The following is a 25371-nucleotide window of genomic DNA, read 5'->3' as shown; positions in this document are numbered from 1 at the left end:
GCGTTCAATTCCTTTGGGTACCCACCCAAAACAGGAGTGGAATTGCTGGGTCATATGACAGTTCTACGTCTCCCTCTCTGAGGAGCCCGGTTTCCTTTCTTTTTAAATTCGAAATCGCGACCTTGCTTGGTGGGGATGCTGGGGGCACTGAGAGAGAGGGCACGTAAAACCTGTCGCACAGGGTACAACCTCAAAAAATGGTTGATAGAGCCATTCTTTGGTTCCTTAGTGCAATAACCATTGACGGAGCCCCGGATCAGGAATTATGGGCGGTGCTGGATAGATAGATGAATATAGAAGTTATAAAATATCTATAAAACACATGTCTATATTTTTATAGACCTATAAATATATCCCCAGGGTCGCCTCCAGCCCAGGCTCACCGTGGCTCCATCCTTGCCTCTTGCCTGGTGTGTCCTTCACAAACAAGACAAAAGGTGCTCTCTCGTTCCCTCCCTCTCTCTCTCTCTCTCTCTCTCTCCCTCTCTCGCTCTCTCCCTCAGCCTTTACCCCAGGAGGCTGCGGGCTTCATCGTTCCCCATCTGAATCAGTTCAGACCACCTATTTCAGATCTGTCGGCTCTTATAAATGTAGCCACACACCCGCAAAGTGAGATAAAATGGCAATGTGATTAGTGTGTGTGTGAGTGCGAATGCTTATGTGTCCCTGTCTCATTCCTTTTGTAAAGATTAATACATCAGAGCAAGCACTTACGAAAGGAAGGATGAAAACAACCACCACAACCGGGTCCAATTCTCCAGACATTCAATAACCAAATGTCACCCACATGGTAAGCAATAAAATAAAAATATATGCTTAGCAGAGGCAATATAAATATGATGTATATTTTGAAGTTGGGTAACAGCACAGTGGCATAAAAATAATGCCCGGTGGCAAATTCAGGAAAGCGACCTTTTTCAAACGTGGTGTTCCTTTGGGCTGCCATTCCTAAAATATCACAGCACGTCGAGCAGTAAAGCAGAGGTTGGTTTCAATCTGACAGGAGCGTCATGGTAATGAGGGCATGGAAATTCTTGCCCGCGTTCTGATGCCAAGGCAGCCTCTTATTTCGCTGCCCCCTGCCCCAGCCTCTCGCTCCTGAGAAGCTCGCCTCCATCTGCCAGCTTCGTCCCCTTTGCCTGTCACAATAATCCCTTACTTTTCAAAAACTCCTTCCCAGACATTATTCCATTTGACCTTTATGATCTACCTCTGAACTTGGGAGGAAAACTATCACCCTTGCCATTTTGTGGATGGGAAAATGGAGGCCACACCAGTCACGTTAAACCTGGCACTGCCCCTCCACTCTGGAGAGAAGGCTTCTTTTCTCCCCTAGGGACCATCCTTTTCCTGCTCACATGTGCATACAAAAAAAAAAAAAAAAAAGGTCTTTGAAAAGATGTTCACGGAAAACAGACACCTCTCCATGGACCAGCACATATCTAGTTTCCTAGTTACTATTTGTTTAGAGAATACAAACCAGTTTTTGCATCCGCCAAACAAAATATTATTAGAAAGCTAAATCTGAACATATCCATGTAAACATCAAAATACACCAAAAATAGCGGTGCCCGGATGGCTCAGTTGGTGAAGTGACTGCCTTCGGCTCAGGTTGTAATCTTGGGGTCCTGGGATCAGATCCCACATGGGGGCTCCTCCTGCTCTACAGGCAGATTACTTCTCCCTTGCCTTCTGCCTGCCACTCACCTGGCTTGCGCTCTGTCAAATAGATAATTAAATCTTTAAAAATTATATATATCAAAAGAGATGCTGTACATTTCTTACTGTGCATACTTTTTGCAAGTCTTAGGCACTGAGGGTCTAACTGCTGGAGGTCCAAACATTGGAGTGATTTGTCCAAGGCCTCAAAATGAGAGCTCCAGAATCAGCAGGCATATTACTGATGGAGAGAAGAGAGCAACCAGCTGTGTGTCTTTAGGCAGGTGACTTGACCTCTCTGAGGTTTCATTTTTCCCATGACAGAACAAGCAGAACTAGACGACCATTAAGCCGCTTTCTAGCTGTGAAATTCTACAGTTTTAGCTCTAGAACAAAGCATTCAGTGCCACTCTGGGAAAGCCCTGTGCTGCTCACAGAGGAATCAGTAAAAGGATCTCTGATGGAACCCTAACCTCTCATGCATTCTCAGCAGGAGACGTCTGCTCAAGCGGACCCTGGTCCTAGACCGGCCCCCTAACTCACTGTGTAACCTTGAGTTTCTCCTCTGTTAAGTGAGGATTTTGGACTAGGGGAGGGTGGGAAATAAATTTCACATTACGTGCAGGCTGGCTGATAGATGGTGGCTGCCTGGAGTGCGGTGTTGAGAAAAAAAATGAGTCTGCCTCCAAGTGGAAAGGAGAGAAGCCTGGGATTGATTAGTGATGTCTGCCACAGGTGAGGGAGGGGGCCGCTGTGCAGGAATTGGCCATCTTTGGAAGAGACTCTGTCACAGTAGATGGCCTCTTCCAGCTGACACTAACGCCCTGTGAGGAGCACGCAAGAGAGCAGGGGATTCAGAGTCACCGATGCTCGGGAAGCAGAACTTGGTTTGTTCTACTGTTTTTATATTATCCACGGCTTGGGTTTGAATAATCTGTCCCCTGATACCGCCGTATTTCAGAAATTGCTACCTAAGGCAAATTTTCCACTTTTAAACTCATTTCCTGAGTCGGTCTTTTTAAACCCCACATTAAATATTGATCTGCCCTGGAGAGATCTAATTTATTTAGTAGAGACAAGTTTGACTCCACCAGAACTGTCAAACCCAGAAATGGGGCCATGCTCTCCTTCCTGAAGCAATAACCCGGCGGGAGGGTGACAGACACACGCCAAGGACACTGGAACCACGAACACACTTCGGTCCTCTCTCAGTGTGTCAGGCACGGGGCCTGCCTTCCCCATCTCTCTCACACCCCCACTTGTCAGAGTGTCCTTGAGAACCTTTCCGATGAGGATGGATGTCTGAAAGTCAAAGCATCCACTCTGGGCTAGCTGGACTCCCCATCCTGTGTCTGAAGCCCTGCCGGCCCATGGCAGAAACCTCCTCTTTTTCTGGGGCTAGGGCTCCCAGCTCTGACCTTCGGACTCTGCAACCTCAAAGTCCCGATTCCAGCCCGGGGAGGTAACATTTCCACTTGGACCTTGGTTTTATTTATTTTTTTTTTTAAGATTTTTATTCATTCATCTGACAGACAGAGAGCACAAGTAGGCAGAGAGGCAGAGAGAGAGAAGGGGAAGCAGGCTTCCCGCTAAGCAGAGAGCCCGATGCGGGGCTCGATCCCAGGACCCTGGGATCATGACCTTAGCCGAAGGCAGAGGCTTAACCCGCTGAGCCACCCAGGTGCCCCAGACCTTGGTTTTAAACCTCAGTCCCTGTGAGCTTTGACTTGACTGTCTTTCCAAATGACAACATGCCGGCTATCCCCCAAAGGAACTCCCTTTGTGCTTTCGAATGAAGAGAGAGAGAGAGACGCAGCCTACCTCACCCTGAGGACAGGAGCCCCTTGCTCGCTCACACCCAGCCCAGTGCACCAGGCTGAATGCAAAGATCCAGCCTCCTGACCTGGCTTCTGCCTCCACCTTCCGCAATTCCAACACCTTGCACTCTGGACTGATCCAGCATAATTTCTCTCTGTAACTTACGCTTCCGAGCACAAATGCCAAGATTCCCTTCTGGGTTTCTCAAAACATCTGTTTGGGGGTCCCACAAACAAGAGTCCCTGCGGCAGGGAACACAGCCTATCTGTGGGTTAGGGAACCAAACTGTATTTAAAATCTCAGTCAAGGGACCCCTGAGTGGCTCAGTTGGTTAAGCAGCTGCCTCCGGCTCGGGTCATGATCCCAGCGTCCTGGGATCGAGTCCCACATCAGGCTCCTTGCTCAGCAGGGAGCCTGCTTCTCCCTCTGCCTCTGCTGCCTCTCTGCCTGCCTGTGCTCGCTCTCTCCCTCTCTCTCTCTCTGATAAATAAATAAAAAAAAATTAAAAAAATAAAATAAAATAAAATCTCAGTCAATTATCCTGCCATACGTATATTTCCTCTCTTAATTCACCCAACAATCCCAACCAGGTAGGCAGTGCTGTTATCCCCGTGGGAATATGGGGAAACTGAGGCTCGCCACCAGCCACATACGGTTAATTAAAATTACATAAAATTTATAAAATTCAGTTCCTAAATCTCACTCACCACATTTCAAGAGCTCAATAGCCAGACATGGGTACCAGGGAAATCTGACAGCTCAGAATTATAGAATATTTCCGTCATCACAGTAAGTTCTATTGGACGGCGCTGCAGGGGTAAAGTCACATCCCTGTGCTGTACAGAAGCTGAGGGCAGGGTTGGAACTCAAACCAGGGTGGTCTGTCTGAGAGCTGGAATGCCTATCCAGGACCCCTTCCTGCTGTTGAAAGGAAATCCAAAGGAAGATGAGATAAGCAAGAGGTCAACCAAGAGATCTCACCAGATAAAGCCTTTGGAAACAAGACATGCCAGAGAAAAGACCTCTGAATAAGATGTCTTTACTGGCTCCTGGTTACGTGACAGCTGCAGACAGCATGTTGGGCAACATAGTCCAGATGCTCTCTTTACCCCATAGAAGGTATCTTCCAGGCTGGAAGGGAGCAGTGGGGCTTGATCTCCATCTAGCATTTCCATCTCCCATGACCCTGGAGAAGGGAGTCAGGCATGCAGTTGGGCACAACAGAATGTCTTCCACACACTGCCACACTCCTGAGACTTCTTGGAGATGGTGGAGGTCACTCAAGGTCATCGATCGTAACATTTTATGCCTTACTTGCTGTTTGGGTTCAATTATCATTTGTGATGCACCTGTTATGTGCACTTTTTACATATGCTATCCAAGTAAATTCTGGAGCCCAGGAGGCTCTAGAATGTCCATAAAATAAAAACAATTTAAAATAATCCTAGTCTTGGATCCCCCAGGTGGCTCAGTTGGTTGAGCGTCTGCCTTTGGCTCCGGTTCTGATCCCAGGGTCCCGGGGTTGAGTCCCACATCAGGTTCCCTGCTCAGTGAGGAGGCCACTTCTCCCTCTGCCTCTGCTCCTGCTGCTTGTGCTCTCTCTGACAAATAAATAAAATCTTAAAAAAAATTTAAAAATCCTAGTCTTGATTTGTGTCTCTCAATATTAAAAGGGATTGGAATTGTAAATCATAGCATCATTTCTGTTTTTTCCACTGTGTATTTGTACTTCCACTTTATTTTTTTAACAACTTTATTGAGATATAATTCTCTTGGCATATGATTCACCTATTTAAAGTGCACAGAGACCTTACAGCCCATTTGTCATACCCACTAGCAGTCGCTGTCCCTATACCTCCAACCCCACAGCCTCAGGCACCCACTAATTTGCCTTTTGTTTCTACAGATTGGCCTGTTGCAGACCTTGCACGTTAATGGTGTCCTATAACATACGGATTTCCACGACTGACTTCTTTGCTTAGCACAGTATTATATGATTAGTAGTTCCTTCTTGTTTTATGGCCAAATAACATTATGGTGTATGGTTGTACCACACCCTATTTATCCATTTACAGACATTTGGGTGATTCCATTTTCGGGCTATTGCGACTAATACTATGAACATTCATGTATAAGTGTGCGGACCTATGTTCATTGGGCACATACCTACAAGTGCAATTGCTGGGTCACATGATAACCCTACGCTCAACATGTTGAGACGCTGCTCAGATGTTTTTCCAGGGAGAAACAAGGAAAGATCTACACCTGATGAATGTCCAAGGGGCAGGAACGACGGCCAATGCTTGATGTTCTTAGCACTTCAGGAATTACTAAATGGACTGGATCGGAACAGGAGGCCACATTCTGCATGAGGAATGAAGACAATGCTCAGACCCACACCCTTGCTTCCCACCCACACCATCCAATTCTGCCCAGCCCTGCTGTCCCTCAGAGCCTTCTCCTTCCCGGTGCTAGCTGTCAGGAAAACTGAAGTTGTGGCAGCCGAACTTTTTCGCTTCCCATGGGAAAGGCTATGTGTTCAGCTCTCCTGCACTCAGCCATCTTGCCCCTCACCTGAGCTCCCAGCTTGCAGCAGACACAGGACTTGGGGGTCCCAGGGAGTGCTCCCTTGGCTGCCACAGGTTTTCCTAATATGGAGCCAATGTGTCTCTTGAGAAAGAGAATCTCAAGCAGATCCCTGCTGAGCACAGAGCCCACCCCGGCACTCAGTCCCACGACCCTGAGATCATGACCTGAGCTGAAGTCGAGAGTCAACTGCTGAACCAGCTGAGCCAGCCAGGAGCCCTTAGGCGGGACCATGTGTAGTAAGATCTCAGGAGCCCTCTATGGGCCAGAAGTTGCCCAGGAGCAGCAAGCAGAGTATTGTAGCTTGTACAAGCATTTGAGAACTATGGCTACTGGCAGGGAGAAAACCATTCAGTTTTGTTTTTTGTTTTTTGTTTTTTTTAGATTTTATCGATTTATTTATTTAAAAGAGCACCCACGCAATTGGGGGCGAAGCAGAGGGAGAGGGAGAGACAGAATCCCAATCAGACTCCCCTTTGAGCACAGAGCCTGACATAGGGCTTGATCTCATGACCCTGAGATCATGACCCAAACCGAAGGCAAACGCTTAACTGACCGAGCCCCCAGGCACCCCAACCATCGGTATCTATTAAATAGAAAAGGTAAGGCCGAGGTTGTGGCAGATGGGGTTGATTACCACCCAACACACTCACTCACGGCTGGAAGCTCAGATCTTGGGTCACTGAGGTGTCCATTGGGGCTGAATTGTGGCCTTTGCTGTCCTCTTTGTCCACAATTGGTTTAGGACAAGTGAACAGGTCTAGCCAAAGAGATGTCAGAGAAAATTTGCCAGAGGGATCCTGCAAAAGGGTTTCCTGTCTGATGAATGGGAGACTTGCAAGAAAAGCCCTGCCCCTTCCTTCCCCTGTTGGAAGTTGCTGAGCAGGACACAATTCTGGCACGCCCACAACCATAATCACGTGACCACAGGCTGGGCGGGGTGGTGGGGAAGGAGGAGGGAGGATGCAGGGTACCAACTCGGACCTGTCACTGCTGACTTACTGAACCAGTCACTACTTCAGGTGTCTTGTTACCTGAAAAAAAAAAAAAAAGTCTCCTCAAAGCCTCAAAGAAGTCAGCATCATGGACATCAGGTGACTTGCAGCTCCTGACAGAGAAGCACGCTTGAAATCCTGCCACAGAGAACACCAGGCGAGGACCAGTCTCCAGTTAGGGCGCCTGTCTAACCCAACCTGGACACAGGTGCACCTGAGCTCTCCAAGCCAGGAAGTTCCCAAGCCTCCTGCCTCTTCCTCCTCCTCCTCCACGTCATGGATGACTCCTTGACGTGGGAGGGCCTCAGGGTCGTCCCTATGGCACCTCCCAGGAAAGGGAGCCAGCCCATCACTGCAAGTCCCTTGCTTTGGTGTGGGATGGTAGTCAAGAGAGGTCGCCCCCAGAGTCCTGCTGTACATCTTCGGTACGTACCCTCTGTGCCTCGGTTTCTGCATCTGCCACAGGGATAACAGTGCCATGCTCACGAGGTGATTGTGGATGAAACGTCAAGTGCATCCGACATGGTGTCGTGGGTCCCCGAGACCACCCTCAAGTTCAGTGATTCACTAGAACTCTTTGCAGAGTAAGAAAAGCTGTTACACACATGATTACAGTTTATTACAGCTGCTGGAAGCAGGGTCCCCTCCAACAGTTAGGAGAAGGCTTAGAATGAACGAATTCTCTGGGCGGGTAATAGCCACAAAAGACAGATTCTTTTGGGAAGCTGGTTTCAGTCCCACAGAGGAAACAAAACGTACCATGGGGGCCGTTTGTGGGCCCGAGGTAGAGGGAAGCTCGGCAGCTGTGAGATGCTCCAATCCTGCACGTTCCAAGAAAGGTCGGGCCGCTGACAGGCCCTGGGAGATAACCTCTAAGCAAGTCCCTGCGTTCTGCTCTCTGATAAGACGCTCTGTTTTACTCGGGCCTTGGGCCTCGCCAGATAGTTAATGCTAATCACATGATTCAGCCAGAGCCCCTGCCAAGCTGTATCAGCCTGACCTTGGGAGGGGCTAGAGGCTGAGTAAGCAAGGTCAGCCATAGAGGGGCTCAGCTCCGCTAGGAGGGGAAGGGACAACTGGAAGCTTATACCTGGTCTCTCCTGGTCTCTGGCCTGGGCTCCTTCACCTCCCAGAATTCCCACAAACACCGTCAATCCTGAGCAACCATATTTACCCACTGAACCTATAGTTGACGCAAAGCCCTTTCCACGTGAATTCGCATTAGAGCCAGTTTTCGTGTACAAAGCAGCGATTTTTTTTTTTTTTTAAGTGAGTGCAGTGCCCAATGTGGGGCTTGAACTCACAATCCCAATATCAAGAGTCACCTGCTCTACTGACTGAGCCAGCCAGGGGCCCCAGAAGTTGATTCTTTTAAAGCCCTTCTTCTATGTAGCCGATCAAGTTCTCCTTCAAAGACACATTTGTACACACAAGGGTGTCCCGCACAAGTTCTAAAGGTATAGGTGTGCCCCCCCCAACACCCTGCAATACGGTCCCTTCTCACAGAGCTCACCTTAGCAAGATCATGAAGCTCCCCTCGTATACTCAAGCAGAGCTCAGCAGACACTCCTAAAATTCCCCAAATGCTACACAGTGGTTAAAACAAGCAAGGCCTCTAGAGTTAGACATTCCTAGGCTCAAACCTCAGCTCTACCACTTGTCAGCTATGTGGCCTTGGGCAACTTAGCCTCTTGGAGCTGGGGCTTTCTCGGAGTCTGAAAGTGAAGGTTGGAGCCGTACCTGCCCTCGAGGGGCCGAGCCTGGGGCCTGGAACACAGCTCATGCCTGACAACCGTAGCTCCGGTGGTGATGGGAATGTCGCTAGTGTCCGTATTACTATTTCTTCAGCTGTACCTTCCAAGGCAGAAGCAGTCTGGAGTTAAAACAGGGGTGCAGCCTTCAGGGTGGACGGTGACCGGTGGATAGAGCTATCAGCAGGGGATCACGGGGCCTTGTGTGAAGATCATTGTGGGGGTTCAAGTTGCCCGAATCTTGTTGGGAGTGATTCTCTGAAACAGGAGGGCAGATGGGGCTGAAGAAGAATGTCACAGGGTTCCGGCAAAGCTATGAGACCCCGGCTGGGAGGACAGAGGCCCCGCTGGGCTTCGGAGCACACTCTGGCCTCCAGAGTCACTTCTTACTTCTGCGGTTTTGGGGAGAAACCCATTACATGGCAGCATTTGGTGGGGGGACCACAGAGAGGATATGCGACTCGATGAACCAGAGTCTCACCGGAACTAAAAGACACAGTGACAGTGAAGGCAGCCCCAAGTCACCAGAAGAGCAAGTCCATGAAGAGCCTGGTATGGTTCCAAACGGGCAGCAGGGTGATGAGCACGGACGACCAGCCTTGAACTACAGTCAGCCTCCCCCTGGGCACAATGGGGAAGCGGCACTTGCGCCCAAAGGGGCCTGAGAAGAAGGGGGATGGTGTGTGGACACGGCCTGAGACAAGTCTGGGCACCGTAACCGGTTCTGCTCCATGGGTCAGGCATGAAAGCCAGCGGCCCTTCTCTGGAACCCACCCATTCACGGGGTCTGAGGCTCGGTGCCTCCGTGCACGAAACTCTCCGGACCCCACCCACCCCAGCCCTAATGAGCTGTGTCTGATCTCTTCAGCCAGACTAAATGCGGAAAAAGTTCAGCTGCGCCAGAATCAGCAAACACAGGTGAGACAGGGTGGTCTAACTAGGAAAGCAGGCAGAGAAGCCCACTAGGCGGGGATGTGAACCACAAAAGGACAGTACTCGGAATTCCGGTCAGGGCTCCGGGGAACGATCGACCCCTCTCAGGGGACCATGCATCATCGAGTAACGACCAGGAGAGCCTTGAGTCATGAAAAGAAAGGTAGATCTGTTCAACACATCAATTTAAGAAGATTAAAAACAGCCATGTTATACTTTGGGCGACATGACCATTACAAACAGGAAACCAGTTAACGGTGAAAGTTACAGGTGTCTGAAAGCCGGAGGGGTGGGGCGCCTCCTTCTGTGATGATGCTGGGCAAACGAGCTTCACCAAAGAACATACTGGGGCCTGTTCGCCTCTCAGCAAGGTGTTATTGAGGTAGAAGGAAAGCAGTGGACATGGGGAGGGGAAGCGAATGGACGGGGACTTAGGGTTGGTCCTTCCACTGAAAACAAAATCTTCTGCTCGGCTGCTCCGCTGGAAGCTGGGCTCCCGCGGCGGGAGGCATCAGTCGGTCTGGATCTTCCTGGGGGCGCCGAGCCCGTCCCGGCCGGAGCCCAGCAGCATGCGCTCCAGCCGCTTGCAGTGCTCGCGGAGCTGCTTCTCGCGGGGCAGCAGGAAGGTGAGGACCTTGTTGCGCACGACGCCCCGGTCCTCCTCCTCCCTCAGCCGCTGCTTCACGCGGGCCGCCTGCTCCTCCTGCTGTGCCAGCTCGCCGTTCATCTCGCAGAAGGCGTCCTCCAGGTAACGGATGGCCTTCAGCGCCTCCTTCTTAAAGTCCTCCAGCTCCCGCTGCACCCCGGCTACCTTCTGCTGCAGGAGCTCCAGGTCGGCCGGGGGCAGGAGGCAGGAAGGCCAGGACTGAGGGAGGGAGAAGTCTCCAGACTGGAGGCCGCTCTCCACCATCTTCTTCCCTTGTAAGGTGTTCACCTGCATGAGGATGGACCCAGCATGGTAGAGGGGTTCCATCGCTTCTCTTCCTGTTCGGACAAAGAGAGGGAGCTAAGAGACCTGTCTGGTCCGTGGATTTTTCTTTCTTTTTTTTCTTTTTCTTTCCTTCCTTTTTTTTTTTCGTTCTTTCTTTCTTTTCTTTTTTCTTTCCTTCTTTTTTTTTTTTTTTTTTTTTTGGCTAGAGACAATCCTTTGGAGTGGAGAAACCCCCGCGCATTGTGATGTCGGGGCCCCTTCAGCCAACCAGGAGAAAGCCACAGTCGACTCATTTGCATATTGTAGCCTCCTTGGTTGGTATCCAGGGCTATTTCTGCTCATCTGCCCAAGAGGTCTTCCTATTACGTGGATTTTCATCGACTCATTTCCCCTCCCAGAACCAGAGCGCAGTCTCTGCTTTTACTGGAGGGACACACTGAGGCCCAAAGCCAGGCAGCGAACAGGACAGCGCAGGCAGGCCGGGCCAGTGAGCCAGGCCAGGCAGGGGTGCTCTCCCACGCAATGGTCTCTGGCCCTCTGCTCCTCACAGGCAAACTGGCTTCTCAGCCATCTCAGACCTTCTAAAGTCTGCACAGCCTTTCCTCCTGAAGCACTTACTTCACGCTCTTTTCTTGACCTAGGACTTTGTCCTTCCAGATACCTTGGCACAAGAAATTGCATGGGTCATTGTAAGAGATGATGCCTAAGCTCACTTCTAGCTCTAAAAATGCTGAAAAACAAGAAGATGACGACGAAGAAGGAAAAGAAGGAGAAAAAGTAATTTTTTATTTCAAATCATACTCTTTTTTTTTTTTTTAGATTTTATTTATTTATTTGCGAGAGAGAGGGAGCGAGCACAAACAGGGGCAGCGGCAGGCAGAGAGAGAAGCAGACTCCCCGCCAAGCAAGGAGGCTGACATAGGACTCTATCCCAGGACCCTGGGATCGTGACCTGAGCCAAAGGTCTTGGCTTAACCGACTTAACCGACTGAGCCACCCAGGTGCCCCCCACATCCATACTCTTATAACAATGCTAGCATTCTAGATCATCTTAGAAGTTACGAGGCATATACTTAGGTTTTAATGTGTGGTCCACGGCAGTGCTGAGTCGGCTTTGTGTGGGGTGAAATCAGGTTATTCCCTCATTTATTCAGCAATTACCGAGTGCTCACTCTGCACCTTGACTGGGGAGCAAGTGGAGCAAGTGCCCAGCGCCCCACTCCTGTCCTGCTGGGTCATGCCTCAGTGTCAACACAGATGAGAAACGTACAAAGGGTGAATCTCGCACTTCTTACCTGAATACCCTAAGAAAGGAAAATGTTTCTAGCTAGCTTTTGTCAATTGAGTCAAGAACAGACCTCTATCCTGCCTGTCTCAGTGTCCTGCACCGACTTCTCTCTCCTAGCCTCCACGTGTGAGCATCTCCAACACTGTGCCTCAAATCCAGTCTATCCAAAGCTGGACTAGTTCCCATTTTGCCCATACTGCTTCTTGTTCCAATATTAACATCACGCTAATGATACCACCATGGGTAGCACCCACACAAGAAACCGAGGATTAGCCTAGACCTCTGCATCCAAGCATCCAAGGGCTCTGGGTTCTCCTGGTTTTGCCCTAAGCTAAGCACCCCAGGACAAGTTGCCCGGGAGGGGTCTCAGCTCCACCACCTATAAGCTGTGTGTCTTTGGCAAACGACCTCACCTCCTCTATAAAGCAGGGATGCTAATTCAGTAGTGAGCAGCTCCCTGGGTGGTGGGCAGAGGTGGGGGGCAAGGGGAAGGTTCTGATTTATAGCTGTTGCCAATTTCCATGGTGTGACTGCTCCCACCACGGCCGTTTTTGAGCACCTCCAGGTAGAGGTGCACACAGTCAGCTCTCGTGAGTAGTGCGAGGGGACCCCAGCATCACAGGATGTTTAATGAGGACAGCTGCCGTCCCTGAGACGAGGACTGACCTAGCTGGAGTGCCCTGCAGGAGGCATCAGAAAGGGGGCATTTTGAGAGGTAATGGCAAAACTAAGGCAGTATTTTAAATCTCAAGGTGGGGCAGCAGCCCCAGTTACTGAGGCAGAATGTTTGGTGAAAAGAGCACTGTTGTAGGAGTCAGCAGATTGGGAGTCTGAAATTGCTGTGGGACCACGGGTCAGTCACCTACCTCCCTTCTCTGATCCCTCTGATACAATGTGAGCAGGTGGGAGATGGCTTCCCTGCAGTCTCTGGTCCTAAGATCCATGCAGACTTTCCTTTGAACCATTCCTGAGACACTTACCCTTTTCACCTTTTTTGTGACCTGGGAGCTTATGCTTCCGGTCCCCAAGAGCACAATAAACTCCATGATGACAGCGAGCATACGTTTCTCATCCTTTTTTTTTTTTTTTTAAGAATTTTTATTTATTTATTTGACAGAGAGGGAGAAACACAAACAGGTGGAGTAGCAGGCAGAGAGAGAGAGGGAGAAGCAGACTCCCCGCTGAGCAAGGAGCCAGATGGGGCTTAATCCTAGAAGACCAGAATCACAAAATGAGCTAAAGGCAGTCGCTTAACTGAGCCACCAGGCTCCCTGCATTTCTCATCCTATGTACCCTCGAGTGTCCTGCCTGTTGCCCTGCACATAATGGCACTCAGAGAACTAGATGAAATTGAATTTATGTCCATAGGTGGCTATCAAATCCAGCGACTCCCCTAACTTTCCCTCTGACATGGCGCCACCTACTGGCCTGAGAGGGAATAGCAATGCTCTTTATTCTCTTGCCCAAAATCCCGCGGAGGGTCTGTGGAGCTGGTGTGGACCGGCTTCCGTCTTGTGGTGTGTCCATTAAGGGTTGGTGTGCAGTCCCGCATATAGTAGGTTCTCCATGAGTACTTTTTTTGAGTCACTGAAAGAAATAATGTGGGTCTGTCTTCTGGTTTCTGTCATTTTTAAAAGTGTCTTTTTCTATTTGTGCCTCTTTCTGATTTGGAGTCTCTGCCCCTTTCTCTCTGTCCCCCAGAGGGAATGGTGGTGGTCATAACCCGAACTGTGAAAGCAAAGTAGCAACAGTTAAGAAGGAATGGCAATCTCTCAGTCTCCCTGGTGCTTTTTAAGGAGCTTTCGGTTCGTTGCTCCCCGGAACCCGCCAGGGAGGGCCGCTCCCACAAGAGCCTCAGCAAGGTTGAGGGAGAACAAGCACTCTGTCCGTAGAAGACCCCAGACCTCTGGAACCTTCGGAGAGTCCTCAGCTGGGACAACCCGACGTGCACATGCTCTGAATGTGCTCCTCCCCGAAGAAGAGTTATCATCCAGGGCTGTGGTTTCCTCACCAATTTCCTTCCAGTCCTAGGAAAGGAAGGGAACAGATCGACTGGGGCCCTTCAGGACGGCAAGGGCATCTCTAGCAAGGCATTTCTGGGCCACTGTCAGGAGGGTTTCCCTGCCCCTGGTCTGTTTCCACAGTTCACAGGCTCCCCGTGTCTCAAAACAATGGGGGGCCAGGGCAGGAGGGTATCAACTCCACAGAGATCCAGACCGCTACCCCCTGAGAATCAGACAACCGGAATGGATAGGGTCTCAGGAGTGGGCATGCTTTAGGAGGTGCAGGGGTGGGCACCGCTGGTTTGAAGCACATTCCTGCTGGGCTCTGCCCACCCTTTGAGAATGGAAACCACCTGGGTCATCAGCCTCCCCCAGCCTCTGCCACGTGTGCCCTCCCCATGCTCTGACTCTGCGTACAACATAAACTTGATCCTTTTGAGGATCAGGAAATAGGACATGTCTCAGGTACATTCCTTCATGTATGTTCTTTCTTTCTTTCTTATTTCAGCAAGAGACAGAGCACAAGCAGGGGGCAGAGGGAGAGGGAGAAGCGGGCTCCCCGCTGAGCAGGGAGTCTGACACGGTGCTTGATCCCAGGACCCTGGATCATGACATGAGCCAAAGGCAGATGCTTAACCAACTGAGACACCCAGGTGCCCCTTCATATGTTTCCTTTCTTTCTTTTTTTTTTTTTAAAGATACATCTACTTAAAGATGTATAAAGATACACAAGCTTTGTGCTTTGTGCTTTGTGTAAAGATACACAAGCACAAGGTGCAGAGGGAGAAGGAAAGAGTCTCAAGTAGACTCTGCACTGAGCACAGAGTCCAATGTGGGGCCTTGATCTCATGCCCCTGAGATCACACCCTGAGCCAAAACCAAGAGTTGGATGTTTAACCAACTTCACCACCCAGATGCCCCTGTGTATGTCTTTCAAGATGAGGGAAACCCTCCAGAGCTGCTCACCGCCCCATTTCTCACCCAACACACCGGCTGGGGGACAGAGGTCCTGAAGATAGCTCACATACATTACAGGGTCCCCTTCTGGGCTGGGGCTCGGCCTGACCTCCCTGAAACCCTGGCCTCCCAATATAAGGCCTCCCAATATAATATTGGGGTTCTGTGCCCAAGTGAGATGGGGAGGATAGGCAACCAGCTGGGGCTTCTGCAAAGAAGAGTTCTATTTGAAGAGGAAATGGCGAAAGGCCCCTGCGTAATTCCTCCAAATGAATTACTGATGTCAGCCTTCAGGTGGCATGGAGAAACGATCTTCTAGGAAATCCTGAAAATGGGTCTATCTCTCCCCATGCCAAGAAAGAGTTATGAAAGAAAACAAAATCAGAGCAATCTCGCACAAACACCAAAAAGCATGTGATTGGATGTTTCTAGAGCAGAACAGCTGTTGGCCCTAGCCAGAATATTCTTTTCCCAGAATCCCCTGGGCCTGGGCCTCCCTTGGCAGCTGCCGGCCTGGGCGAGGATGCGCTGACACAGCCAGCGTCTCCCCAGATGGACCCCTATCAACGACAACAATCTTGACACAGTGCATTTTAGATCCCATAAAGGGTCTTCCCTCTGTCCATCCACCCATCCCGCCTTTCGTCCAACCATCCTTCCAAGCGCGTCTCCGGTGACATTTGCTGAGTACCTTCCCCGTGGACACTAAGTCAGCAAACAAGATAGAGAAGACCCCTGTTCTCAAGCCACCGGCGCTTCACTGGAAGGAGAGAGACAATAAAGTGAAACGGTCAACAATTAAGGTGACGTGGGCTGGTGCTAAGTGCTCTGAAGCAAGTAAACGGGGCAGCGTGCCAGAGAACCTGGGGCAGGGCTCTCAGGCAGGGCATGCGGGAGGGAGGGCATTTGGGGTGACATAGCCTGGGGAGGACGCCTGGGAGTCATGTTCAAAATGGAAGCTCAAGTGGGAAGGCTTTAGGCAGGAACAGGCTGGAGGAACTTAAAAGGCCCTGCTGAGTGGGGCCCCCGAGGAGGAGGAGGGAAGGAGGGGTGCAGGGCCCCGGCCGTGGAGAGGCATGGGATGGTACCCGCAGTGTACCCTATGTGGCATGAGGGCCACCAAGGGCCACCGTAGCTATGCCTGCCTTCCGGCCCCTGTGGCTGGTGTTCCAGTCTGGGGAATGGGGACAAGGCTCGAGGGGTGGGTGCGGGGCCCAGGAGCGAGCACCAAACTCAGTGCTGTTCCCCATGATTAATTAACCTGGAGCCAGAGCCCCAAGGCGCAGTGCTAAAAATACCTGCTTCCCTCTGAGACGTGGCAGCTGTCACCCAGCAACTGTTACCCATGGCCATTTGTCATAATTTGACACTGATAAGGAGTGTCCACGGGGCCGTGTGTCTGCAAGAGTCTGATCATCCCCAGCCCACCAGCCAGCTGGTCCTCGGCAACGGTCTGTGCCGTTTCCTACCTGAGCCCTTCCCCCATCCCTGAGCCCCCTGCCTTGGCCACCCCTGGATGCGCCCGCCACCTGCCCATCACCCGCCAAGCTCCTTTCCCCTCCTGGAAGCTGAGCGGCCCCGCCTCAAGGGGGTGCTTGCCAAAGCCTTCTCCAGAGCAGGAGCCCACGGTCGGATGCGCGTTTCACACCGCTGCAGCCCTGCTGCTCGGACTGGAGCCATCTAGCAGGGGCTCTGCCAGCCCAGGGCGGCACTTTAATTAAAATATGTAAAACATCTTGGTGGGAGTGGGTGTGAAGACACAGGAGTGGTCCTTGGACAGGAGAAATGCAGGGGCCCCCCTCTGTCCCCCCACTCCGCCCCCTGTGGAGCTGGCCCCTCTCCAGCCCCGGAGGCCAAGGCTTGTGCCAGGAGGGCCTCCAAAGCGTGCTGGGGCGTGCTGACGTCTGTCTTGCACCATCCACCATCCACCGCTCGGCTGGGCGCGGAACTCAGCTGGGACAGAAGCAGCCTCACAGAAGAGAGCCCCCCCAGAGCCCACAGGCCCGCACAGCGGCCCGGAGAGTGTGCCAGGAAGGGCCCGACATCACCCCAGTTGGAATCTTCTACCCTCGCCCTCAACACCAATTTTCTTAAAGGACCCCTCGGGACGCTGCTACCTGGACGTTTACATAAACTCTTCAGCAAAGCCAGTCTATCCCCCAAACCAAGAAGCTCAGGAGGCTTCCTCGTCACTCCGACGGCCCTCCACAGGGGCAGGAACCTTGATGTGCGCCATTTAGGACCGGCACGAGCGAGCTTTTTTGCACAAAGATCCAATCAGAAAAAAAAAAAAAAATAGAGGCCTAAACTTTTAGTCCCCATCTTAAAATCAGAAAACGCCATTGTGCTAAACCTCCTTCCTTCCTCCCCGTCGCGGAAGGAATCGGTGAGTCTTACTGAACTGTCAGGACCTGCAAGAGGGGTGACGGGCCCAGTGTCGTGTGAGTCTCCTTCCCACCCACAGCCACCCCCCCCCCCAGGAGAGCGGGGACAGGAGGGAGCCCAGGGGCTCTACAATAAGCCAGCACTGAAAGGCGTTATGGCTCCCTCTGGCCCGCACCCCTCTGGCCCGGGCCAACTTCTTCAGGCTGGGCTAGAGCCACTGTCTGCATGTCGGGGTGTCAGGCTGAATTATCTGAGCTTAAAAACCAAATCCCCTCCTTCCTGGGTTACTTAACTGTCTGCCTGGCGAGGCGGGGGGATTACTGGTGACAGACACCAGGGCCTGCCTGGCTGCTCCAGACAGAGGAGCTTTGATCACCTGGAAAACTCCAGACACCAGGACTCCTAATGATGAGTAATGACCTCAAACCATCGGAAAGTTACCCAGCGCGCCGTGCGGCGGGGACACACACTGCTTCCCACCGAGGCCTGGGCGGGGGAGATAGGGTGCCGGCATCCTGTGACCTGGGGTGGGAGTGGGACCCCACTCCAGGTCACAGGGACCCCACTCCCACCCCAGCCAGGGTCCTGCCAGCTCACAGATGAGGCCGAGGAGTTTCTGGCTCTGGGCACTTGGCTGTCACAGGGATGGTTAGGGGCTCAAGGGCTAGAGTTTATATTCGTTTGAGAGTGCAGCCCTCCCCATTCATTCATTCCTTCGTTCATTCAACACACATTTACCGAATGACTCCGATGAGCCAGGCATGGGGCTCACTGCTCCAGCAGATGACTAAGATGGGCTGTCTGTCCTGAGAGCACTTGGGACCTATAGTTTCCAGTGTCACACACTCTGTAGGCTTCGGGACTCCAGACCACCCACAGCAGGGGGCTTCAGGGTAGCCTGGCCCTTCTCACGGGGACAAGGAGCAGGCAGAGGATGGAGTTTGAAGATCACAGGCCTGCCTAGGCTTAACGTTCAGTTAGATCCTGTGAGAGCCCCCAGCCCTACGTCTTACCCACATCCCTCCGTCTGGAACGGCCTCCCGCTCTAAGCTGGCTGGGAATACATCAACCATGAGTCCTCTGTTTTGGCTTCATAGACACTTAAGCCCAGTGATTCTCAAACTTTGATATACATTACAATCTTTGGGGGAAAGTGTTAGAAGTCATTTTCAAGGTCTGGATTTCTCCCTTTAGAGATGCTAATTCAGGTCTTGGGAGACTGGAGTTAGAGCAACCGATCCTCTTGATTTGTCCTAAACTAAGGGGGTTCCTGGGATGTGAGACTTTACATTTTAAAACCAGACCTATCCCAAGAGATCTGGAACAAGTCACCCTAGCTGGGGCAGACACATTAGTCTCTGCCCAATAACATTCCTTTCTCCCTTGGGTCATAGAATTTTATTTTGATCAGGCAATAACATGCTCAGGTAAGGTGAGCCATCACCCAGCCCCAGGCTGTGAGCCTCGATGCATCGATGCATTCAATAATGCCATTCCCCAGTGCTGCTGCCTCTGACACACTTCATACCAACGAGTTGTAAAGAAAAGACATATGGAAAAGTATTATGTCTGATGTAAAAGAATGAGATTCAGGGAGTGGAGGGGGGCGCTCCTGCCTCTTTGCCTGGTTTGGACATAGTTGTATGAGAAAATGATGGTTGGAACTGTGGCAGCCATTCTGCAATCATGAGGCAACAAGCCTAAGATAAGCAATTAAATAAAAAGACACCCTCCCCCCATTTTTTACAACATAAAACACCAAACCTCAAATTATCTACCTCCAGTTTAGCTGATATGTGACTGAATCTTTCTTGTTCAGATAACTGTTGTCTGGCATTGTGTTAATTGCAGCCAAGCACATCATGACTGTTACAGGGGACCTAGAAATTAATATTTTTAACAAGATCCCCAAAATCATTCTGATGCTCTCCAACAAGCTACAATAACACTTCTCAAAGCATCGTCTTTGTATCAGCAACGTTCAGCATACCTGGGAACTTGTTAGAAATGCAAATTCTCAGACCCAACCCAGACCTTCTGAATCAGACACTCTGGGAGGTGGGGCCCAGCAGTCTGTGTTTTAACTAAGCCTCCAGATGATTCTGAAGATTGTCAGTTTTAAAATCATCAAGCTAAGGGGCACCTGGGTGCCTCAGCTGGTTAAGTGTCTAGCTAAGTGTCTTGATCTCAGGTCTCGAGCTTGGGATTGTGAGTTCAAGCCCCACAGTGGGCTCCAAGCTGGGTGAGGAACCTACTTAAAATAATAATAATAATAATAAATCATTGAGCTAATCAATATCTAAGACTCCCTAATATTAGAACCCAAAAACTTCCGGAGGAGGATTTTAAACTTAACCCATGTCACACCTGCTTCCTTGATTAGAAAACGTGATAGGTCTTGCCTTCTGTGCTTTTTCTCCTCCTCCCTAGTCTTTCCTCTTGAGAATCTTGCACTAGTCAAATGCTGTAGGTCAGATTTGTCCTGGCCTGTGTGATTGCCCAGCATGTGGTGATCGGGGAGGGAGGGAAGTCTTCGTGGTCAGAGCTGGCCAGGGCAGGAGTGAACTCAGGAGGCCCAGCCTACTGAGGGAGTGTGGACGTCCGTGTCCCTGACCTGGTCATCCTGGCTAAGTGTGTCTACCCACCATGAATGTCCACTCGTCAGCCATCACGGGGCACCGCGAAAGCCCAGGAGGAGGGGAAGGGGGCGGCCCAAGCAGCTTCCCCTTCTCTTCCTTCCTCGGGGAGGCTCCAGCCGGCCTTTTATATTTTGGGGAGTCCCCCACTTCTCCACATAATAAATTACTGAAACCCCAGCGAGAGTCCAACCGGCAGAAACCAAACAATAGACTTCACGTGGTGCGGGGAATCCATTCTCAGTTAGCTAAAAAAGAAATTATTAAGTCCCTAATTACACTCCCTCGTTACAATACTTTTCTCAGCATTTCACATACAGTCCTGCATTTTGTTCTTCTTCTTCACGACTGAGTACACTGTCAAGTGATTCTCCTGTAAGTATCGCATTAATAATAATAATTTATCAAACATAAAAATAATGATAATCACTCCTACCCTTCATTTAGTGCTGTCCACATAGCAGGCCCAGGGGCTTCCCACACACTATCCCTTTGAGGCGCAAAAGCCACCAGCCTCATGAGGCTACACCTTGGTCCCAGGGGAATTAGGTGTGGAAGTCCTACAGGGGTAGCTTCCTTTGTCCATCTTTCATTCGTATGTATCTGATCAGGCTGACCTGCCACCAACTCTTCAAGCACCTGCACCCCTCCCGTGGCAGGGGCCAAGCTTGCGTCGCTGCCAACAGGGACATGCTGGCCAGCAGCCTCCCACCCCCACCCCCAGGATGGCTGAGAAGGCAAGTCACCGGCTGAGGGTCTACACCCCAAATCCAGCATGCAGAAGGTACCCAGTGCTTCTGAAATGTGTTGTCAGAGAGTGAGGGTTGTGCCAAGTCCTGCCCCGCCAATCTCTGGTCCGGCGTCCCTGATGTCACTGGCTCCCACTCACTCCCACTGGTCTTGTGTCGGGCTCATCTCTCAGAGGGCTCCCCAACCCCTAGCCAGTAACAACCGGGGTACCAACAACCAGGCACGCTTCTCAGGAAGAGCGGAGATCACCAGTATTCAGGTCCTGCTAACACCCACGGGCAGACACACGTCTATCTCACGATCATCACTGGCTGGACACGTCCTCAGCTGATCTCACGATGAACACTTCTCTAGGCTGTAATTGTTTGGTCATTATTACAACCAAGACCTGGACAGCCAGTGACATGGGTTGCTACTAAGGACATGAGGGCTGGCATAGGCAGTAAAGCCAGAAAAGGCTGATGATGGGAAGGAAACATTCCAGACTATCTCAGGGCCCTCCCACTGAGGGGAGTCAAGGTAGTACGTGAGCCTGCAGAACTAAGCAAAGAAGACTCTCAGCTGCCAAATTTGAGGCAGTTCCTGCAGCCAAGCCATCAGGGCCAAGCAAGCTGGTTCCTCCCACACCCTGTGTTGACAGACACCAAGCGGTGGCCCCCTCCCACAGCGCCCCCTTTCCTTCTGCATGCTAGCCTAGGGCATGTCAGCAGCTCCCCTCCCCGCCAGCACAGAAACACTTTCTTGCCACAAGCCGGGTTGCTCCAAGCCACCCAGTGCCCATCCAGGGCCTCAAGTAGAAAACCCCAAAGAAGGTCTAAAGACGAGCCTGGCTTTTAAAGGCCCTTTGGTGTGATTCACGGCACTCGGGTTGGGGAGGGGTCAGAAAGATCTCTCGGGTTGGGGAAGACAGCTCAGCAGAGCTTGGCCATGGCTTGCCAGGGAACTGCTTCTGAGACACAGTGTTCTGGGCATAATAAAAAACTTCCGCTCCGCGGGAAAGGTACTCACTGCAGACCCCTGCCAGGGTCGGGTGTTTGTCAGAGTCCAGGAAGGGGCCACGAGGGGCTCCTCACGCACCCTCAGAGTCACAAAGCCTTCAGGAATCAATCACCTTCTGCGGGACGCACATCCTGTCTGAGCAGCAGACTTTTCTCCCTCTGTGCTTGCTGGGGGAGGTCAGAGTTCACATCAAATGTCATTAATCATCGTCCCGGGGGCTGGGGCCTTCTTGGACAGTCCTATTAATCAGAGGCCTATCACACCCGCAGCCTGGCTAGGTCGCCATTGTCCTGTTTCTCACCTATCATCGGAAGATTAGATTATCAGTGACAACTGAGACACCCTTTGAGTCGCAGGGAAGCCAGAGAATGGGGTTGCTTCTATTTTTTTATTTATCCTCCCGATTTGAGGATGAGCTGTTTCTTGTCTTGTCACACTGCATCCTTTTCTTCAAAGAATCAGCTTTAGGAATCCAATTTGTCAAACTGGACAATCATTGGCAAATCCATATAAAAAAAAAAAAAGGAAAAAAAATCTCAGCGACTTTATCAAAAGAAGTAAAATAAAGCAGAAGGTTTTAAGCGGAGCCTGAAAGGATTAGAAAATAAGTTGCGTTTGACAACAATTAATCTCTGGAAAGCGGAGCTTTGTCAAATAGGAGCAGGCAGACATGTGTCCAAAAGGGATTCTGGAAATCCACACCGGAGTCTATCCAGTGCCTGGGCACGACCCCTCTTTTGGGGGTGGCGCGGGGGGAGGGAGGAGGATGTCAGGGCGAGACCCGGTGCTGAAAAAGAACAAGAAAGAAGTCCTGAGTGTTTTCTCCTGATTTTCTGCCTACCAGCAACCATGGCGGCGACACAAAGCGCACAGCTGCCCGGTTCTCCTGGGGCTGTGACTGTCTCTGTACTGGGCAGTGACTGAGCCCATCCTAGTGGCCGCTGTATGGGGTCATCAAGGAAGGGGGCACTTTCCTGCCCTTCCGAATTATAGAGATCAGGGGAGCCCCTGTGACACCTGAATCAGTTAGATGGGATAGACCTTGGTGACTTGGCACCCAGGGGGCTGCAAAACCAGCTCCGGGGTTGGGGAGTGGAGGGGGCGGAGAAGCAAAGAGAAGCCAGGGTGGGGTGGGGCCCACAGAGCTCTCAAGACGGTCTTCGCTAGATTCCGGAGGCCCCGGGCTTCTATGTGAACACTCCCTGTTTTAAGTGTCAGCAGTTAAACAAAAAAGAAAATCACCGTGCATACTAAGCAAAACCTGTGGGGGGGGGGGTCACTTTGGCCCCCACACCTGGGATTTGTGACACTGATCTAATCTACCCGCCTGGGTGCAAGTAAGATCCATGGGGCGCGGAGAAGCTGGAAACTTGCAGAGCTAACCCCGCTGGTTAGAAGCAGAGCCAGTTGAGAGCCCGGTTCTTCAGACTCCCAGACTAGTGCTCCCTGCTCTGGACCTGATTCTGTAAACCTGTAAGGGACCAGTTAGCAGGTACAGTCATCCCAAGTGCAATGAAAGTGATTGGAATCAAGAGATCCTAGACCCTACGACCTCACCTTGAAATCAGAGAAGGGACTGAGACAAGTCTCAAGTGACCGTCGTACTTTTCATGCTGTCTTCTTTTAATTTGCTACCTGACCAGCTAGCTTTCAGTGATTCTCTGTGTGGCCGCTAGAGAGGTCTGGGGCAGGAGGCCAGGGAGGGCTGTGAGCTCTGTGTGGTCATATTAGCCACTGGACCTCAGCCCAAAGCTGAAGCTCAGGAGCCAAGCCACCCAGTTCAAATCTTGGTTCTGCTCTGTATTAGCTGTGTGACCTCCAGCAAGCTACTCAATTTCTCTGATCTCCAGTTTCCTCATTTTATTTATTGACTTTTTAAAGTTTTTTTTTGTTTTTTTTTTTAAAGTAAACGCTACCGCCAACGTGGGGCTCGAAACTATAACCCCAAGATCAAGAGTCGTGTGCTCCCCTGAGCTGGCCAGGCGACCCTCCATTTCTTCATTTCAAAAATGGGAATGATGAGAACATCAACCTCAGGAGATCATTGTGAAGAAGAAAAGCAGCAGAGAGCCGAGCCTGCCACGTGGTAAATGGCTCACTAAATTGCTGTTGCTGTTTTAATCCGTAATCATAATTTACTGCGTCCTCAGTGGTCCCTGATGTGGAAACACATCACGGCATGTTGAGTCTGCATGGAACCTTAAAAACCATTCTTCTGAGACCGTCTCATCTTAGGAAAAAACAGCGGCCCGCAGATGGCCCACGGGTTTATCCTTCACAATGGGCACGTCCGAAAACCTATGTATGCCTACAGACACGGTTCCTTTTGACCACATCCGCAGGCCTCTGCCAACCATTTCGTCTTCCTACCGTGACCTCATCGGAAATAGAAGTTTCTGCTGTAACTGGGTTTAAGGCAGAGCATACAATATTTCACCACGACGGCCCGGTGAGCACCGCATCCCGCCCCCACTCCAGGGCTCCTTACGGAAAGATTTGTGAGATGACTCGGGGCCCTATTTGCCCACTGCAAGGTTGTGACCAGCTTCGTTTTTAAAAAGGATTGTTCTCCCAGACGGTGTGTGATCACTAGGGAGAAAACGCACCTCAGGGTAATTTCCGTGTTTGGGGAAAGACACAGGCTTTATGGCCCAGCCAGCTGATCAGTTCTGAAAACTGAACACTTCTGAAAATCAACACTTGTTGACCAAACTTGACAGGTGCGGTGTCTGTCTTTACTAGGGATTAAATAAAGACTCCTGGCGTCCGTGGGGGAGTGGCCTAGTGTGGAGTGGAAGGCCGAGATTTGGTGCTGGATGGATCTGAGGACAGATCTTGACTCCCCGCTTGTCCCTAGCCCATGAGATCGTTTCTTAAACTCTGAGTCTCCAGTCCCTTTGTGCGTAAAATGAAGGAAATAAAACCCACTTCATAGGACTTGGGGAGAATCCCAGAGAAAATGAATGCGCTGGGGAGCTGGGAGCTAGCTCCCTTCCGTCTCACGGCATTCCCTTGAGAAGTAGAACCTGTGCTCACAGAAAGACAAGACGGTGTCTGTCATCCATGGACAGGCATTCGCTGAGGGACCTCTACAGAGACCCTTGTTAAGTGTCCGGATGAGGCTTCTCGGGGCCAAATTCAGGTCAATGTCAAAGGAGAGGAGAGAACAATGGACACATTCATGCTTTTCGGGTTCTGTTCAGGCTTCTGGTCTGAAAGCCAACTGCTGACTTGTTTAAAGAAGAGTTTCCATCCTCCTTGGAGCTGATATGGACCCTGAAACAGGTTGGGTCTAGCCCTTCTAGGACATTCCAGAGGGAACATAGGGTGAGCCCGGGGTGACCTCTGCACAGATCTGCCCCCCCGCCCCCGTGCTGGGCTGCTGGAGCCAGGGAGAGCCGAGTCTCCCACCCATTTGCTTCTGCGCTATGTCCTTGCCTGCCCCACGTTCACAGAGGCTCTTCTCTAATGCGCTGCCTAGTTTTGAGGCCAAGAAGAAAGGAAAAGTGGAATAGCTGAGGCCTCAGATAAATCTATGAGGGATCAGGAGAGACACTCCGGGCTCCCAGAAACACATGAAGACTCTGGGAGCGTTCAGCCTCCTGAAACTGTGGCGCTTTCCCCGCATGCTTAATACAAGCTGACAGCCCGCATTGTTCTGCCAAAGACAAGGTAGCCGT

At 51.1% G+C, this 25371-nt stretch overlaps 1 protein-coding gene and 1 long non-coding RNA gene across 2 annotated transcripts; both read right to left on the bottom strand.

Moving 5' to 3' along the window:
* On the bottom strand, positions 1–23607 carry LOC116577456. The gene is made up of 3 exons (XR_004280513.1): positions 22847–23607; positions 1198–1212; positions 1–11 (listed from the first exon to the last, which is right to left on the bottom strand). It is a non-coding gene; the product is annotated as an uncharacterized LOC116577456 (long non-coding RNA).
* CCDC182 (coiled-coil domain containing 182) lies at positions 9911–11424 on the bottom strand. Its single transcript, XM_032320658.1, has one exon. It carries the CDS (start codon positions 10713–10715, stop codon positions 10254–10256), a length of 462 nt encoding a protein of 153 aa, XP_032176549.1. The 5' UTR covers positions 10716–11424; the 3' UTR covers positions 9911–10253.
* Positions 23608–25371: the final 1764 nt, after the last annotated feature.

This window comes from Mustela erminea, chromosome 18 (genome assembly GCF_009829155.1).
Source record: "Mustela erminea isolate mMusErm1 chromosome 18, mMusErm1.Pri, whole genome shotgun sequence".
Classification (NCBI taxonomy): Eukaryota; Metazoa; Chordata; class Mammalia; order Carnivora; family Mustelidae; genus Mustela; species Mustela erminea.
This window is presented reverse-complemented; position numbering and strand designations above follow the sequence as displayed.